This window comes from Peromyscus leucopus, chromosome 1 (genome assembly GCF_004664715.2).
Source record: "Peromyscus leucopus breed LL Stock chromosome 1, UCI_PerLeu_2.1, whole genome shotgun sequence".
Lineage (NCBI taxonomy): Eukaryota > Metazoa > Chordata > Mammalia > Rodentia > Cricetidae > Peromyscus > Peromyscus leucopus.
Genome location: NC_051063.1, coordinates 93,585,239 through 93,602,125, shown reverse-complemented (window position 1 = coordinate 93,602,125; position 16,887 = coordinate 93,585,239). Strand labels below are relative to the sequence as shown.

General features: G+C 47.9%; 1 protein-coding gene across 1 annotated transcript in view; it reads right to left on the bottom strand.

The window, feature by feature from the left end:
* The window catches only part of Galnt18 (polypeptide N-acetylgalactosaminyltransferase 18), a 317,779-nt gene that overhangs the window by 33,059 nt on the left and 267,833 nt on the right, over positions 1-16,887 (bottom strand). The window contains 3 exon segments of the mRNA XM_028875840.2: positions 5,506-5,601; positions 11,113-11,250; positions 16,096-16,281. Coding sequence (XP_028731673.1) covers positions 5,506-5,601; positions 11,113-11,250; positions 16,096-16,281 — 420 coding nt within the window.

The window sequence follows — 16,887 nt, the reverse complement described above, 5'->3', positions numbered from 1 at the left end:
ACATTTACTCATTAACCAATTAGCATCCTTCCCAGCAGCTTCACCTCACTAATTTGATTAGCCACATCATGCTTTCTCCTGCTCAGGGCCTTCCCTCAGACCTGGGAGTGTCACGACTCCATCAGAGTGACGTTTCTCTCTGAGCGTTTAACCCAGCTGTGGGACCAGTGTCTCCTAGGACAAGCTGTCTCTGGGTCTCTCGTGTCTTTGGGGATCCTTGGTACCCACTAGAAGTTACTCCAAACACATTCTTACCATTATATATTTATCCTCTAAGGGAAATGAAACTTTTGAAAACATGATGACTTCATGAAAGACAACCTGTCATATCTGAAGAATGAAATAAAAAGGAAAAAGGAAAACAAAAGTGAAGAAAAAAATGGAGGTTGAAGGACTGACCTCCTTCCTCACCCCTTTTGGCTGGTAACTGTGATGCCATAGGACAAGTCATCTCATACCCAAGATACCCATTTCTTGTTGTCTTATTTTTCAGAGGTAAAGTGGACTCAGAAGCCATTTATATTATTGTGATAGAGACGAGTCCTTCTGGGTACCCAGAAATCCACGCTTCCCCATCTCTGCAGTCAGACAGAACCATGTGACTCAGCCCAGCCAATGAGCTAGAAGGGGAAGTTATGTGAGGTGCTTCTTAGTCAAGGAAGTGAAAGACTGCCAGTTAGTTACATGCCTGTCCTTATGAGGGAGAGAGGACATTGAGGGGTCTGGTTGTGCACCCCTAAAATTCACTTGTCAAACTTTAACTTTCATTTCCCAGAATAGGGCTATATTTAGAATCAGGGCCATTGCAGATACCTTTAGTTAAGTTTGGGTGAAGTCACACTGGAATAGAGCAGGCTATTCCTCCCGCTCCAAACCAACAAGTGCGTGTGTAAGAGGCAAAGCTGGACAGACACACTCTGGTGTCAGGGATCAGAGCTTTGCTGAAGGCAGCTGAAGAAGCTCCAGGGGTAGGAGAGAGGCCGGGACACCTCCCTCCTGGGACCTTCTGAGGGAGCATGCCCTGCTTGCACTTTGACCTTGCACTCCCAGTCTCCAGAACTGGGGGTGGTGTGTGTGTGTGTGTGTGTGTGTGTGTGTGTGTGTGTGTCACAGTCTTGTTGCACATGCTTCTCAGTGTGCGGCACTGGGTAAGGAGAGCTGTGGGAACTGAAGGAAGGCCACATTGTCAGGCTGTCAATCTACAAGGGTCACTGAGTCACATGGTCTGAAGAGCATTTGACCTTCAGCAAACTTTAAAAAAGGGTAAGAAAAACACCTAGGGTCTGTGAGATGGCTCAGTGGGCAAAAGTGCTTAGCCACCAAGGCTGACATCCTGAATTTGATTCCCAGGACCCACATGGTGGGAGGAGATGAGTGATTTCTAAAGGTTGTTCTCTGTTCTCCATATATATGCTGTCACACACACACACACACACACACACACACACACACACACACACACACACCACACCACACCACACATGGGTGTGTTAGTAAATAAATGTAATTTTTAAAAAGAAAAATACACAAGACCTAGAAAGAACATGGATGTCCTTTTGATATTACACAGGACATTGTTTAACAGGTCCACTAAGAGCGTGTCGTTTTCTGAGTTTTGTATCTGTGTTTGCCTACACTCTTTCCCTTCTGATTAACTCTCAGACACCACAGGGTTATACAGCAATGCCCGGTTGTCTGCCTAGGTAGGAAAGGTCACAGTGAAGGCAGTAATTGTATTTCCCTGTAAGATGTTAACCACTTTGTGTCTGACCTGTCCACCCTATTCTACACCGCTTTGTAGAAAATGCCTGCAGATACCCTTTCAGATGGACTTAGAATTTACTTGGTCATCTTACAGGGTTAGCAAGAACTGCTAACCAGTCAGTGGTGCTGCCTCTGTGCCCTTCTTCCTCTACCATGCTTGCTGTGGCTAGCCGAAACCAAGTCATAAAACTCAAATGAAGCCAGATAGATAATGTTCAAGCTTTTCCCTTGTATGGTAACTATATGGCAATTTAAAGGTAGAAAATAGTCTGTCTGGAGTATGAGAAAGCCAATGTCATGAGGACCCTGTCCACTGTCCTCCAGGATCGAGAATGCTACAGGACATATGGTGGACTCAAGATGACATAAAAGGAAACACAGACATGGTGATGGATTATATGTGTGATGGATTGTGAAGTACCACAGACTAGGAAAGAGCAGGGCTATAATCCCAGCACTAGTGGAGAAAAGAGGATCTTGAATTTGAGGTCACCCTGGGCTACATCATAAGACTCTGTCTTGAAGTAAAAAGAAGACATAGAGTCACAGAGCAGGAAGAACCTTAGGGATTTCTTCGTTTAGACACCATGCCCCTGAAGCCTACCCACACAGCTTGGGCAGAGATGATGGGGATGTCACTGTCACCTGATCCAGTGGCCGCAAGAGTCCCATTGTTCTCAGAAAAACATGTGTCTTGTTATTTTGGAAGGAAATTTCAACTCTCTCAAGGCTGTTTCTTTTCCAGGCTAATCATTACTATTCTTTTAGTTCAAGGATAGACTTGAGTCTCTCCACAAGCCTTTTAATAATAACTGCTTACAAAGAATAGGCAACCATCATGGGCCAGCCTGTACCGTGTAAAGGCTTCATGGGCAGTCATTGTGTAATCTGTGTAGCAACCCTACAGCATAGGTAATGCTCTAATCCCCATTTTATGGGGAATAAAATCGAGACACATCTACCTAAGGTACTTGGCTAGTGAGTGGTATGGCTTCAACCCAGCAGTAAGTTTTGAAGTGATTAATTTTTATCTTATGTATATGTGCACATGGGTACCTGTGAGGGCTTAAAGAGGGAACTGGACCTCCAGAAACTTATAGGCATTTGTGAGCAGCCCAGGTCCTCTGGAAGGGCAAATACTGTTAACCACTGAGCCATCTCTCCTATCCCCAAAGATTTATTTTTATAATTGTGTGTCTGTGTGGGGGTAAGTGAATGTGAATACAGTTGTCTGTGGGGTCAGAGGGGCATGAGATCCCCTGGAGCTGGAGTTATTGGCAATTATGAACCACCTGACATGGGGCTGGGAACTGAACTCGGGTCTTCTGCAAGAGCTGTTAATGGCTGAGCCATCTTTCCAACTTTCATATGCTTTTAAAAATATCTTATTACAGTTATTCCTCTCTCTTTCTCTCTCTCTCACTCTCTCTGTGTGTGCTTGTGTGTGTGTGTGTGTGTGTGTGTGTGTGTGTGTGTGTGTATGCATGTGTGTCTTAGTGTACAAGTGAAGATCAGAAGACAACTTGCCAGAATGAATTCTCTTTTTCTCGGGGATTGAACTCAGGTCGCCTGGATTGGTGGCAAGTGCCTTTGTCCGTGGAACCATCTCCCTGGTTCTTAACCTCTAATTATTACCTCATATGTTTCCCTTCAGCATTTGCAGGCTCCCTATTGGCTGTGATTCTCAGGGAAGGGCCTGTGAGGTTTGGCAGCAGAGGTCAGAAAGATTGTCATCTTGGACCTATCTATATTCCTTAGACAGCAATGTGAGGCCATCGCTCTCCTCTGAGGTAGTACAGTGTGTAGGTCACATGGAGACACGTGGCATCCCATCTGCACGTGTGTGTCCATCCCTGGATTCTCCCTGTTCTGTGAAAGGTCTTTCTGAGAACTACCAGAGAGAGGGAACAATCTCATCAAAAATGCACGTTTCATGTGTGGTACAACAAAGTCTTCGGGGTACAGTGGGTCTGTGTGGCCTGCATCTATTCGCAGTCTCCTAAAAGTACCCTGAGCACCTTCTTTCTGAAGCCTCTCCATGATACGTTTGAGGGCTGGAGGATTCGTTTGGGAATCCTTGGATGCCAGAATTCTTGACACCTCACCAATCACTCACTTCATGTCCCTGTGTTCATACTGCATGGATACAGAAACTCAGGCCAGGGACACACAGCCGACTTCCAGGATAAGCTGGCCTCTCTGACTCCCTCAGGCCTATCCTCAACCAATTACTGCCACAAGAGTCTACATAGTTTCCTTCTTTGGTAACCTGTGTCCTAAGTCTGGTGCCAAGACTTCTGGACCCTGAAAGCATGAACCTGGAAGGAGAAGGCATCAGGCCTGATGCTTCCTGCAGAACTCAGGTGTATGAGCCCATGAAGAAGATGATTTGTGAAGGCAGATCCCAGCATCCCTGGCAGGCACATCATAGACTCACAGCTTCCAGCCAAGTGCCTTGCAGAACAAAAGAACTAGAGATAAGCAGGTTGTCATAGCTAGCAGAGCTGGGTCGAGAGATGACCAATCCAGCTTCATCACTTACAGATGGACAGACAGGTCCAGATGTAGCTAGTCAATTGGGGAGAGATCAGAACTGTCACTACCCATCACTGTACTGACTGCAAGACAAATGGGAAGCCCTCAGGGATGGCAGGCTTGACTAGGATGGTGATGGCATTACACACAAAGGTAGGAATTTACTGAACTGTTTAATTATATTTCAGATATTTTATCATAAAGTTATACACCCCCACAATGGAATATAACAAACTAAGGGACCAGAAAGCATTAAAGTGACACTGAGAGACTCAGCCTAAGGCCAAGGCTCCTGATGTCCTCTGCATTGCTCTTTCCCCAATTCTCCTATGTTTTCGCTGCCACGGCGACTTGCAGATGCTCCAGGAATTACCACTAGTGGGGCTGGGGAGGACAATGCCTGGCTCCCTGGGCCTGTGGTAGCAGTGGCACCTTTGATGATCTTGGTGTCCCCTCCAGCACCCGGCATAACACCTTTCCTTGAAGAGCAGCACAGCTCATAGACAAGTCTCTCGACTTGATGGTGCAGTGGTCTGACAGTCACCACTCCTTCCCCCGCCCCCTCTGTGTCTCTCCCATGTCATCCATCTCTATCCTTGGTTTCTGCTGAGATGGCAAAGTCCATGAATCACACCCCCGACCTCAGTCTCTTTGTCATGAGCCATGTCCAGCATTTCTTTCAAAAGGTGTCTTTTTGTGATTTTTTCAGCAAGGATAGCCTTAGACTTCTCTAAATCTCTACGCTGAGTGAGGTCATGGGGTGGAACCCCATCCTATAGGATTAGTGTTCTTGTGAGGCCAGACATCAGCACCTCATCTTATGAGGCCCTTCTATCCATACCCTGTGAATGCAGAAGGAAGGGAGGTCACCTGAAAGCTACGAAGCAAGCTACTACCAGCTGCCAAATTTGTCAGCATCTAGATCTTGAACTTCCTGGTCTCCAGAACCGTGAGAAATGCATTTCTATTGCTTAAACTGTGGTATTTTGTTTGGGCCACCTGAGTAGATTATTACAGGTAATGTTCCTTAAAGGAAACACACACCAACCCTATGATTCAGCACTTCTCGTAGGGCTCATAGGAATACTTCCTGATGAACAGCAGAGACTTCTGGGTTCAGGGACTCCATGGCAGAATCCAGCTGTGCTTTCCCACACCAGACACTCACATGCACATCCTTGACACAGGGGTCCCCTGAAGACTCACCTGGGGTGTCATCCCATGGCAGATGTACACGATGGGGACGTTCTCTGTATCTGGCCCCTGATCAAGACACAAATCAGTCTTCAGGGAATTCTGTAGCTGAGCATCAGAGGAAACATGGCCACACCCAAGGGGAAAGATGGGAGAAAACACACGTATTAATTTAGGAGAGGTGAGTGTACCCCCCAACAGACTCAGCTTCTTCATCAATCCCAGGTCACCACACACAACGGTATCAGCAGGCCCCAGCTGTTCCTCTGTATGGGTAAGGGTGAGGACTGGCCCACACTGCATGGGAAATCAGGACATCTCATCAGACAGTCAGCTGACTCAGAGGGTAAGAGCATCCAAGTAAAAACAAGACGTGCACAATGAGAGACACTAGGATCTCCTTTCTTCTCCTTTTCCAGGAGTGGAACAATGGCCTTTGAGAGTCCCCAGAGAGCCTTTGCTCTTGAGTCGGGGAAAGTGGGTAACAAGTTTGTTTTTAATCCTAGGAGGTTCTCTAGGACCTCTAGGTTCTGTGCCTCCTGCAGATCCATCAGGGGCTTGGCCAGTCCCCAAGGGTGGTCCAGCTGCTGAGAATTCCCCAGAGTAGAAAGCTTGGTGGGGGAATAAGAGAGAGGGGTCTGGTGGAAGCAAAAGAGATAAAAATCTTTTAATCTTGTAAGTGTATAAATCCAGTCTTATGAATCAGCAGGATATATCCCTGTAAGAGAGTCCATATTCAACGGCTCTCATGATCTAAGCCCACTCTGAGACCTTGGAAAGGATAGCCTGTATGTCACAGGCCTTCTCACCAGCCACAACAGGGTAGACCATCAGGTACCAACCCGCAGTCTATAACAAATGAATCATTCTCTCTCTTTCTATATCTTTCTCGAATTTGACCATACAATGGTTCTTTTATCCTGGATCTAAATGAGCCCAGAGATGTGAGATGGGGTCAGTGGGTAGTAGCCACTAGAATTATGGGTAAATGAGACCGTGTCTCAGGAAGATCTGCTGTGGGGTATGTGTAAACTGAGAAAATCAGTCGTGACTATAGGGGGAGACAAAGTGCAGGGCTTTGAATCAGAAGGAAAAGATGCCACCTGCCCCTGCTTGGGCTTCCACAGCTTCCAGGATCACACACACACACACACACACACACACACACACACACACACACACACACACGGCCAGTTTGCGTGCTCCTGAGAGCTCACAGTGTCTTCACCCATGCTCAGCTTGAGCTAGTTTAATTGGGTTTCCCTTTTTTCAACACAAAGCACCCCAGAGACTGGAGAGGAGACTCCAGGGAGCCTTGGGCAGTGAACTCTGGGTGAGTCATCATTCAGGCAGGAGGTGAGAGCCAGGGAGAGGCTGGGCTTGTGCAGTCCAGACACCTCGGAGCAGGGGTGGGATGCACCTAGCTGAGGGGCATGACATTCAGCAGATAAGCAATGGCACAGCTGGGGTTGAGGCACATCTGGTCTGCGTGTCAGACAAAAAAATGAGGTCAGGTCCTCCTCAAGCGCCCTCTCCCTCGGCTCACTTACAATAGTGTCGTCTCCCCCCGGCAGTTCAGAGGTTCTGATGAAATACATGTGAGTCTGTCTGTTCCTCAAGCAGAAATCCTAGAAGCATCCAAGTGGGCAACCCTCTGTCATGTGCCCTGTGCTCACTGCTAGGCTTGCCTTTGTGGGAGGAGAATGTATAAATACCCTTGAACTTGTCTCATGGTTCTTGGAGGGGCGGGTGTAGATCTAAATCCGTGACCCACTAGGAAGACCTGCTGGGTGCTAGAGCAGAGAGACTCACACATGCTGTTAGGCTTGGATTTGCCTAGGTCCTGAGCCATGGCCTCCGGGTGACAGGTGGGTGTCATTTGGTGCATTCCTCCCCTAGTAAGTGGGTGGTCTCTTAGGGCAGGGACGAAAGAGAGACTGGCTGGGGCGCGGTGCTGATGCTGGCAGCAGGGTCCTGGACCAAGTAACTTCCCTGTCTGGTTTCCTCCCTTGAAAATAAGGATAATAATAGTGCCTGCTGCTCGGGGATGTTATGAAGATTAAATGAAATAATATCTGCAAGGGCTTAGCACGGGGCCTGGTAGCCAGCAGTGGGAATCATTAGCTTCTTCCATTACTGCTGTAACCTTCCTGAAAGCCATTCAGGAACACTAGCTGTGATGAATGCAGTGACGTGCCAGGAGCCATGTGAAGTGCCTTCCAAATGAGTCACATCTAGATCTCAGAAGAAGCCACAGGCTGGAACAGTGGTATAACGGCAAGTGTCACGCATCCCCTGGTCTGGGATTCTGTCTCCACGCCATGAGGACTTCATCACCTCCACTTTCTGCTTTGGTGCTCCCTTTACCTGGCTACAGATTCCTTGTCTTCGCAGTTCAGCCTGCTTGCTACCCTGCGTGCCCAAGTCTTGGGGTGAGACCACTCACCCTATGCTTCCGCAACACTCTCATTTCTCTTTAAAAATTAGTTTTAAGTGTGTGTGTGTGTGTGTGTGTGTGTGTGTATGTGTGTCTGTGAGTGGGTATGTGCACCTGAGTGTTGGTTGGTGTCCATGATGGCCAGATCTCTACAGGCACTTAGAGCTGCCTGACATGGGTGCTGGGAACTGAACTCAGGTCCTCTTCAACAGCAGCAAGCGCTCCTAACTGCCGAGTCATCCATCTCTCCAGCCTCACTCTCATGGATCTTACCGCAGCACTGGGCACATTGCTTTCTCGTTGCTCTTCACTTGCCTGCCTCCCCATCCATCACCAATTCTGGGTCTTATTCTTCCTCACTGAATGTGGCATGGACCAGGGTATGAAGCACATAACTGCCACTCGTTGTGTGTGCAGAAAATGAACAAATGAAGGGCACCTTTGCTTTGTAAGTGACAGGGCCACAGTATGCCTGACATTGGAGGCCAAGCTTTTCCCACTATATGTGTGGTTATGAGCCTGATACTATAAAATGTGCCCCTTGAAGTGGATTACTGTGACATTGAGGCTGTCACAATGTCAAAGTTGTACAGCAAGAAAGTGCCAAGTAAGTGTCCAGAAGCTGGGCATGTCTGATTCTAGCTGCCTCACCATCTCTCCTCTCAGTACCATACTTGGGATTCATCCAGAGCTACCCCATCTCCCAGACAGGGGGTGCTCAGGGGAAACCCATACAGTGCAGCCCACAGCTCCTTCAGCCTGAAGGAGCAGTAATGAGACCTATTAGTGGGTTAATAGCCTGGGCTATGGACTTGGCACTGGCCCCATTGAGTGACCCAAACATTTATTTGACCTGAGTGATGTAGTTTGAACATGAATTGGAATGGAAAATAAAAGATTTAAAAAACTGCTGCCCCTGCAAAGACATCTGGCCTCTGCATTTTAGAATAAAACTAATTACCAAGGAAGAACAATTCAGACCCAGCAAATGTTCTTGCTCCTGTGGCTGCATCCTGTGTGGCCTTCATTAAGAGTTCATGATGCTTCTGGACCAGCAAAACATGTCTCTGCTCCTGAAGGAGCCAGACTCTGACATTATATGGAGGAGACAGGGGAAGGAGAGGCTGGCTGGACCTTTCACAGTGGCTGGCACATGAACATTAAAAGGATAGTGACCTCTGACAGTCCTGAGGATGGCTAGAAAGCTCATCTCTGTGGGATGATGAGTGGGTGGATTTCGTTGTGAGAGTACAGACAGCCTGAGCTGGAGTCAGACAGATCTAGACATAGCCTAGTATCTGCCATTTACTATCTGGTCAGTCAAAATTTTCTGTCTCTGTCTTCAAGGGGCCCCAAGAGAAACCTACTGATACATGTATGTGGAAGATAAGACACTTTTACATGGAGGAAGAAAGGGCCTTTAGCTAAGACCCGGAAGTGCAATGGCTACATGCAGACATCCCCCAGTTACTGCTTCCTCTGCCACTCCTGGTGAGCGTGGCTAATCTCATTCAGCTTCAGCAACGGCCTGATGAGGATGTGAATCTGGAAGCTAGTCCTGACTCATGGAGGCTTTGTTCTAAAACTTTCTTTGGACCAAAAATATTCTCTTAGGACCGGGTCCAACAGTGGCCAAGTGGCACATACAGTTTCTATGAAGCAGAGTGCAAGGCATCAGAAGAGCTCATCCTTTGGATGGTTCTGGTGATGTGGAAGGAATGGATGGATTCCATAAAGTGCAAAGTGCTTCTGTGATGGAGAATCTGGAATATCAGGTAGCATCAGCTGAGGGGATGCTCTGACATCCCCCCAACCTGAGAAGTGGAAAGACAAGAGGCTGCCATTTTGGACTGTAAAACATGCATGGGTCTCTCATGGAAGATGTAATCCATCCCTACAAGATGACCTCCTAGACAACCATGATCTGGGGGTGGGGATCCCAGCTCTGTGTCATTTATAACCACTGGGTATTAGCGATAGAAGGATCAGGAACTAATTCTGAGTCCAACCTCTCAGTAAAGACTTCATACTCCCAGGCAGAGCTCCATCCATAATGTTCCCAACTGGTGAAGCCCTTAATTCAGCTCTGATCATGGGGCACCAAAGAGGCCTCAGCTCTGCCTTCAAGTTTTCATCTTGGTATATCAAAAAAGGCAGGAGGGGCGCTCTCCAAAGCAAAGGACTGGGGTGATTCCAGCCAGTCTGTCAGGCTCTGTCAAAGACGAGTCAGTTTTTTGCCTGTTTCTTCATATGTAAAATGAATATAATGTAAGTAGCCCCACAGAGTAGAGTCCAGAGCTTAACTGTCATAGAAAAAAATGATGTGTTCAGACTTTAACAGTTAGTAGAAGAGCTCCTCAAACAGCAGTCTTATACTTTGTAAAGCACTTTGAGAGTGGAGGGTCCTCATGGATTTCTCATGGTCAAAGTATTTTAACCTGACAGAGAAAACACATTCATATCTCTCAGGCTCACTTCTAGCCAGTGAGGGTAGTACTAACTTACCCCATTTAACAGCTGAAGAAACCAAAGCTCACAGTCCATAAGATGGAAAGAGATCAAGATCTCCTTCTACTCTGTATTTTTAATGGTGCTGGGGGTTGAACTCAGAGCCTCATCCATGCTAGCTAAGTTTTCTACCAGGGAGCTACACCCCCATCCTGAGGTCACGATCTACCACACACACTGGAGCAAACAGCACCTCAACAAATAAACCTACAAAACCCTTCAGGCCATTCAGGACAGTCATGTTTCTCAGAACTCCTCCTAGGGAGGCTTCAAACCCGAATTCGGGGCTATCAGCCTGTGTCTGTGTGGGAGGCACAGGGGCGTCTGAAGGAACCCCAGTCACCCCAGCTGTTTTACTTTGCAATCTGAAGCTAACCGCTTGCTTCTTTATGCATGTTGTTAGGGGGCTAGGCAGATTTGGGGCCAGATGTGAACTGCTGAGGACTGTAAAGGAGAGGCACAGTCCTCCCTCAGTGGGGCTGGAAAGGCTTGGGCTGGGAAATCAAAGCCTCTTGAAGGTCCGTCCACCACTACTGAGCCCAAGTTTATCATAGCTTACCGTAGAGGTGACAGTGGCCTTATTCTCTCTCTTCTCTTCCCTCTTACTACCCCTCTCCAGTCTTGTTTTCTGTCTGTCTGCACCTGAATGGAACCCAAAGACACATGTTCCTTACCACTCCGTAGGCGATGATGTCCGAGTACATCCTCATCTCCGGGTACACGCTGACCAGGTACCACCTGAAGGTTTTACACTGCAGCTGCTTCCTCAGAGCCTTCCGTGCGGTGATGTCCCCAATGTCAATCCCTGAGTCCTGTACAGGAAGCAGGGGCGGAGATGCAGCTCCCATAAGGCCTGCTCTATACGTACTTGCTGTGACCCAGTGCCTCCAGCAGAGCCACAGAGATTTCCTGGTACAGGGTCCCTGTGGGGAGCTAACTCAGGTTTTCCCAATGCAGCATTCACTCCATCCCCATCCCCATTTGGACTCTGAAATGTGAGCTCAGTATTAAAAGAGATTGCTATAGTAATGTAAGGGGGCAGAATACTAGGCTTTGTGTGGCTGCTATTTCAGACTGGAGCACCAGCTTTGACAAAGAAGAGGCCACCATTAGATGTCTTGGAACAGCCTCCATGTTTTCCTAAAGGTGTGAGTTTTCATGGGAAACCATTCTTTCTGTACTTAGGATTATTTCTCTGCTTATGATCTAGTGAGATAGATAGATAAATATATAGATATACATACATACATACATATGGTACAGATGGACACGGGAGCTGTATATATATATATCCAGAGCCTCCAGAGCCAGACTCCTGCTCATTTCAACTTTTGGATATCGTGTCCTCCCCTCCCCCACACCTTCCTGTTTATTAACTGACTTTTTGCTTTGTGTTTCAAAGGTTCAGTATATCTCAACTGTGTTTTTCCCACCAGTTGCATCAAATCCTTTTCCTGGCAGTGAGCAATGATTAAGAACTATGTGGTTGTTTATAGACAAAGGCTCTTTGGCTTTTATTATTAGAAGACAACAAATACTCCTTTCTGTTTTCATAACATTTTAGTATAGTTGGCTGATCTTTCTCCTCCAAAATCCATGTCAAAGAAAACTTCCTGGAGTCCAATACACTTGGGATGAATCTAAAAGATGAAGTGAATTCTGGTTCCCTAAGCCATCATCTTATGAGCCCGACAGGTTCTGTCACCTCCACAGACTTGCTGACCTGAGTCTCTAGGGATGAGACCCAGAGAAGTATTTTCTGTAAGGTTTCCATGGGATTCCGTGCAGCTGAACTATAGCATTGCTCTAGGAGCCACTGGCCAGGGGTAAAGAGACCACATACATGGCCAGGCTGCCCCACCCATTAATAAACATCAGCAAGGGTCCACTGAGCTCCTACCACCTGCCCTGCCTTGTGCTAGGTACTGTAATACAAACACGTACATGAACATGTCCTCAGGGGGCCCACAGTTCATCCCAGGAGTTCCCAGCTCTAGATGAACATTGGATTCTGTGCACTGCTTTCCAAAACCAGGTCCCAGGAGTCCTCACCCACACCAGTTCAAATGTAATCTCTAAGGCTAGTGCCAGATGTGAGAGTCACTTGTCTAATAAGATAGAGGTTGCAGACAATAGATCACTGTTTGACAGGCTAGCCAAGTGGTAACAGAGGCGGGAGGGACATTTCCTCAGCTGGGGTTGGCTTCCTGTATAAAGAGTCACGAGACTGATGTCTGTAAGGATGGAGATTTGGTAGGGATGGGAGTTGGGCATGAGGTGGAGGGCAGGTCACTCCAAGTAGAGAAAACAAATGAGCAAGCACAGGGTAGAGAAGCAGCAAGACCCACCCCCCAAATAAGGACTATGGGGGTACACATGGAGGTACCCATAGAGAGGAGAGCTTAGGAAGCTCACATATATGTCAAACGTTGTACCTGCCCTTGCTTTGGTACGCCATGAAGAGTCCTTCACAGATTTTGAAGAAAGACAATGGATAAACCTTTTGGATAGATTTGAAGGGGGAAAGATTTGAAGCAGGGCAATCGGTTGAAGTCCAGATGGACAGGGCTGGAGCTCAGATGTGACTGGATATGGGGCTGGACAGAAAGGCTCTGTGACTCACAGAACGGGATAACAAGAGAGGAGGAAGAAAGGGCTGTGAACACTGTCCAGCCAGGTATCTGGCAGATGGTAGCAGGAACTGAGACAGGCAATTAAGAACAGGAGCTGGCTTGGGTAGAAACAGACAGGCTTAGCTGTGGTCACACTCAGCCCGAGTGCCAGGGAGGACAGCAGCAGGAGGTGTCCAGCTGGCTGCTGGAGATGCCAGTCCACCAGTAGGACTGGAGATATTCATTAGGAAGCTGTCAGTATATGGATGTTATAATCACATCCAAGAGCAGAGGATATTACAGAGAGAGGCAGTCGAATGAGAGGTTGGTGAAGGCTACGTCTCCGGGGAGCATTTAACAACCGTAGAGGGAGGATGAACCCCTAAGGGAGAAAGAGGTGACCTCCCAAGAGAGGGGCTTATCCAATCCAAGAGCGTGGAACCAAAGAGCTTGGGGACCACAGAATCTCAAGGAAATGAGAATTCTGTAAGTTGAGAAAGGTTTTTTGTTTTTTTAAACTTTACTTGTTTTGTCTTTTTAATTTTTTTTGTGTGTACACACTTGCAGGTGTGAGGGCGCACATAGAGGTCAGAAAAGGTTGTCGGGTCCCTCAGAGCTGGTATTACAGGTGTTTGGGGGGACATCCAACGTGTAACACAGTACTGGTATCTGAACTCTAGTGCTCATCGATGCACCATCTCTCCAGCCCCAGGGAAAGGACTTTTCAATGTCCAGGAGATCCTGTAGTCTAGAGGTCTGTCAATGATGGCATTGACAAAGGCAGACCTGATATTGGGATGTGCCTGGAGAAGTGGGTGGGAACTGGGAAAATCCCGACCCTACAGAAGCTCAAGAGTCTTAAAGAAGGGAATTTGGGAGCCGAAGTGACAGTGGATGCAAGAGGAGGGTGTGCGTGCATGTGCACAGGTGTGGGGGGTGAGGGAGGGGGAGAGGAGAGCTGGTTTGTGTGCGCGTGGGTACACATCAGAGGACAACCCCAGGTGTCATTTATTAGATGCCATCCACCTTCTTTTGTGAGACATTGTTCCTCACTGATCTGGAACGCAGCCTGTAAGTGAGGCTGGCTGGCCAGCAAGCCCTGGAGATGTGCTGGTCTCTTCCCCGGCACTGGGGAGATTATAAACATGTGCCACACACCCAGTTTTCTTTAGTGGGGTCTGGGAATCCATGCAGGTCCTTGTGCTTGCAAGGCATGGTTTACTGACTGAGCTATTTCCTCAGCCCAATAAAAACACACCAACCTTCCTTTCTCTACCTAAGAGAAAATTTAGCCTGGACATCTCTGTGTCTCACCTTGTTCTCTTCCCTCTCCTCCTCTCATTTGGTTGGTGCTAGGCCCTCAGAGGGGTCAGAGGCAGACATTAATTTTCACTGAGTTTGGCTGTAATAGGGAAGGATGGCAGCTCTGTGGCTTTGTGGGGCAGAGAGAAGGGGACAGAGCATGAACAGGACTCTGGCCCTACACAGAACCTTAAGGGTATGGAACACCCACATGGGACTCAGCATCCTGAATGGGATACTAAGTTCTAATGCCCACAGCCTCATATGAATCTAGAAGCATGGAGGTCCCCCTGGAAATCCTCTTCTGCCAGGGTTTGGCTGACCTCCACTGAGGACTGGGCTCCTCCCCATTGATAGTGAGCTGACACAATTCAAGTCACTTTCCCTTATGGTGATGGACCAGTGATGTAGACAGTTGGTACAGTACTTGCCTAGCATGTACGAAGCCCTGGATTCTATCTGGGAAGAGAATTTGCTCAGTCTGCTTTTTTAATAATTCAGCCAGAGCAGCGTGGGGTTGGTGGGAAGATCAGGGTACAGGGATTTCCCATGGAAACTTTAAACGAAGAAAGGTCATTTTGCTGTCAGAGAGAACGAAGGCTTCCTGAAGATCTGCCAAAGGGAAGGCCCAGGCTTGGGAGCAAGGAAAGAGGCCATGCAGTTAGCCAGCCTCGTCACACAGAAGGCGGCACAGGCGATGAGCCCGGGCAGACAAGCGGGCAGGCAGGTTTGGAGTGTCACACCTGGTATCTGTTGGGTTCTCCCAACTCAGCATTTGAAAGTCGTTTCCACATGTCATATGCCAAGGTGAACAAAACTAGGAGAGAAATATTGCTTCTCCTCGGCAACATCTTAACATAAATGACTAGAAGGGTAGAGGACAGTGGCAGGCAAGGATGGGCTCTGTGAAGGTCAGAAGTGTCCATATAATTGTCTTCTCCAACAGAGCATCCCTGTGGGAACATATCTCCTTTGTATCCATACGGCTCAAGAAACCCCACAGATGTATGGATTTTCCTTATTCTGTTTGGCTCAATGGAGAGGCTTGAATCCAGTCTACATAGAGATTAAAGTACCCTTTGTGATTCCACCGTCATTACTGTTGTATTTACATATTCATCATGATCTTAGAACCAGGAGATACTAGGGAAGCTGGGAGCAGGGAGGAAATTCAGAGCCATCTGCTCCAACTTTCTCTCTCTCTCTCTCTCTCTCTCTCTCTCTCTCTCTCTCTCTCTCTCTCCTCCCCCTCTCCCCTCTCCCTCTCTCTCCTCTCCTCTTCTCTCTCTCCTCTCTCAGATAAGATCTCATGTAGCCCAGGCTAGCCTCAACTTACTATGTAGCCAAGGATGACCTTGAACTTTATAATTCTCCTGCCTCTACCTCCTGAGCTACCATACCTGGTTTTATGCAGTGCTGGGGACTGAAGCAGGGCTTCATGCCTGCTACGCCAGCCTTGTACCAACTTGAGCTGCACCCTGTTTTCTGACTTTCATTTAAAATGAAGCCACTCAAGTTCTGAGAGAACACATCCCCCTCCAAGCATGCTGATGGAGGTGGATAAGAAATGGCTTAGAGACTTTTGCCAGCATCTTCCTGTATATCGTAAGTAAAGGGTTAACAGTCTGACGTGGCCAATGAGACTCTGAATGTCCTTGGCAAGAAAAATGGAGTCTAGTGTTTTGTTTCAGATTTTTTTTTTTCTCACTAAGCTTGAAATCCAGCCCCATCCCGGCTCCCTACCTCTTGGGGTATGTTCCATGCCATGTAGACATGGCTTTTGAATTCATCCATCCAGACTTCAGCTACCCTGAGGGCGTTTCTGCGGACATGAGCAGTGAGGTCCTCTGTGTAGGGCTTGTGGGCTCGCTCGATGTGGGCAATCCTGGAGCAGGGCAGCACCTCCACACTCCCACCACACTGCCACACCTGCAAAGACAAGGGTGTGCCCATCAGTTCCTCTGTAAGGCAGGCTACAGGCCAGCATTCAACATGAACACAGAGAAACACAGCTCTCTCCACCTTCTCTCCACACACTGCCGTGCGGGTATGTGCTAGGTCTGATTTCTCCTTCTGCAGTAGGAATATTAAGTAATTAATTCGCAGCTTGGCTCTTATTGCCATGAGTTTATTTGCGAAGAGTTAATGTACTGTTTCCTTCCATCCATGAGCCCCATGTAGGCAGAGAGGCGAGATGTTGGAGATCAGGGAGTTGCGCTGTCCTTTCCCCGTCCCTGGGTTAGCACCCCCTCCCCCCCCACACCTGCCACAGTGGTCTGTACACCACTACAGAACAGGAAGGGACTACTGGGGACTCCCAGCTCAGAAGTCCATCTTCAAATGGACCTTCAAAGATCTGGACAAAGGTCAATGACAGCTACTGAGAAAGAGCCATGTGCTTCTACTTCTGTCCCCTCTTCCATGGGCTTCAGAGGGGAAGCACTCCAGACCTTTGGGGACAGTGGGGGGTTATTTGCTCGGTATTGTCACTTGGCAGTATGGCAGGGAACCTTCATGTGTTTGACACTTGTCCAC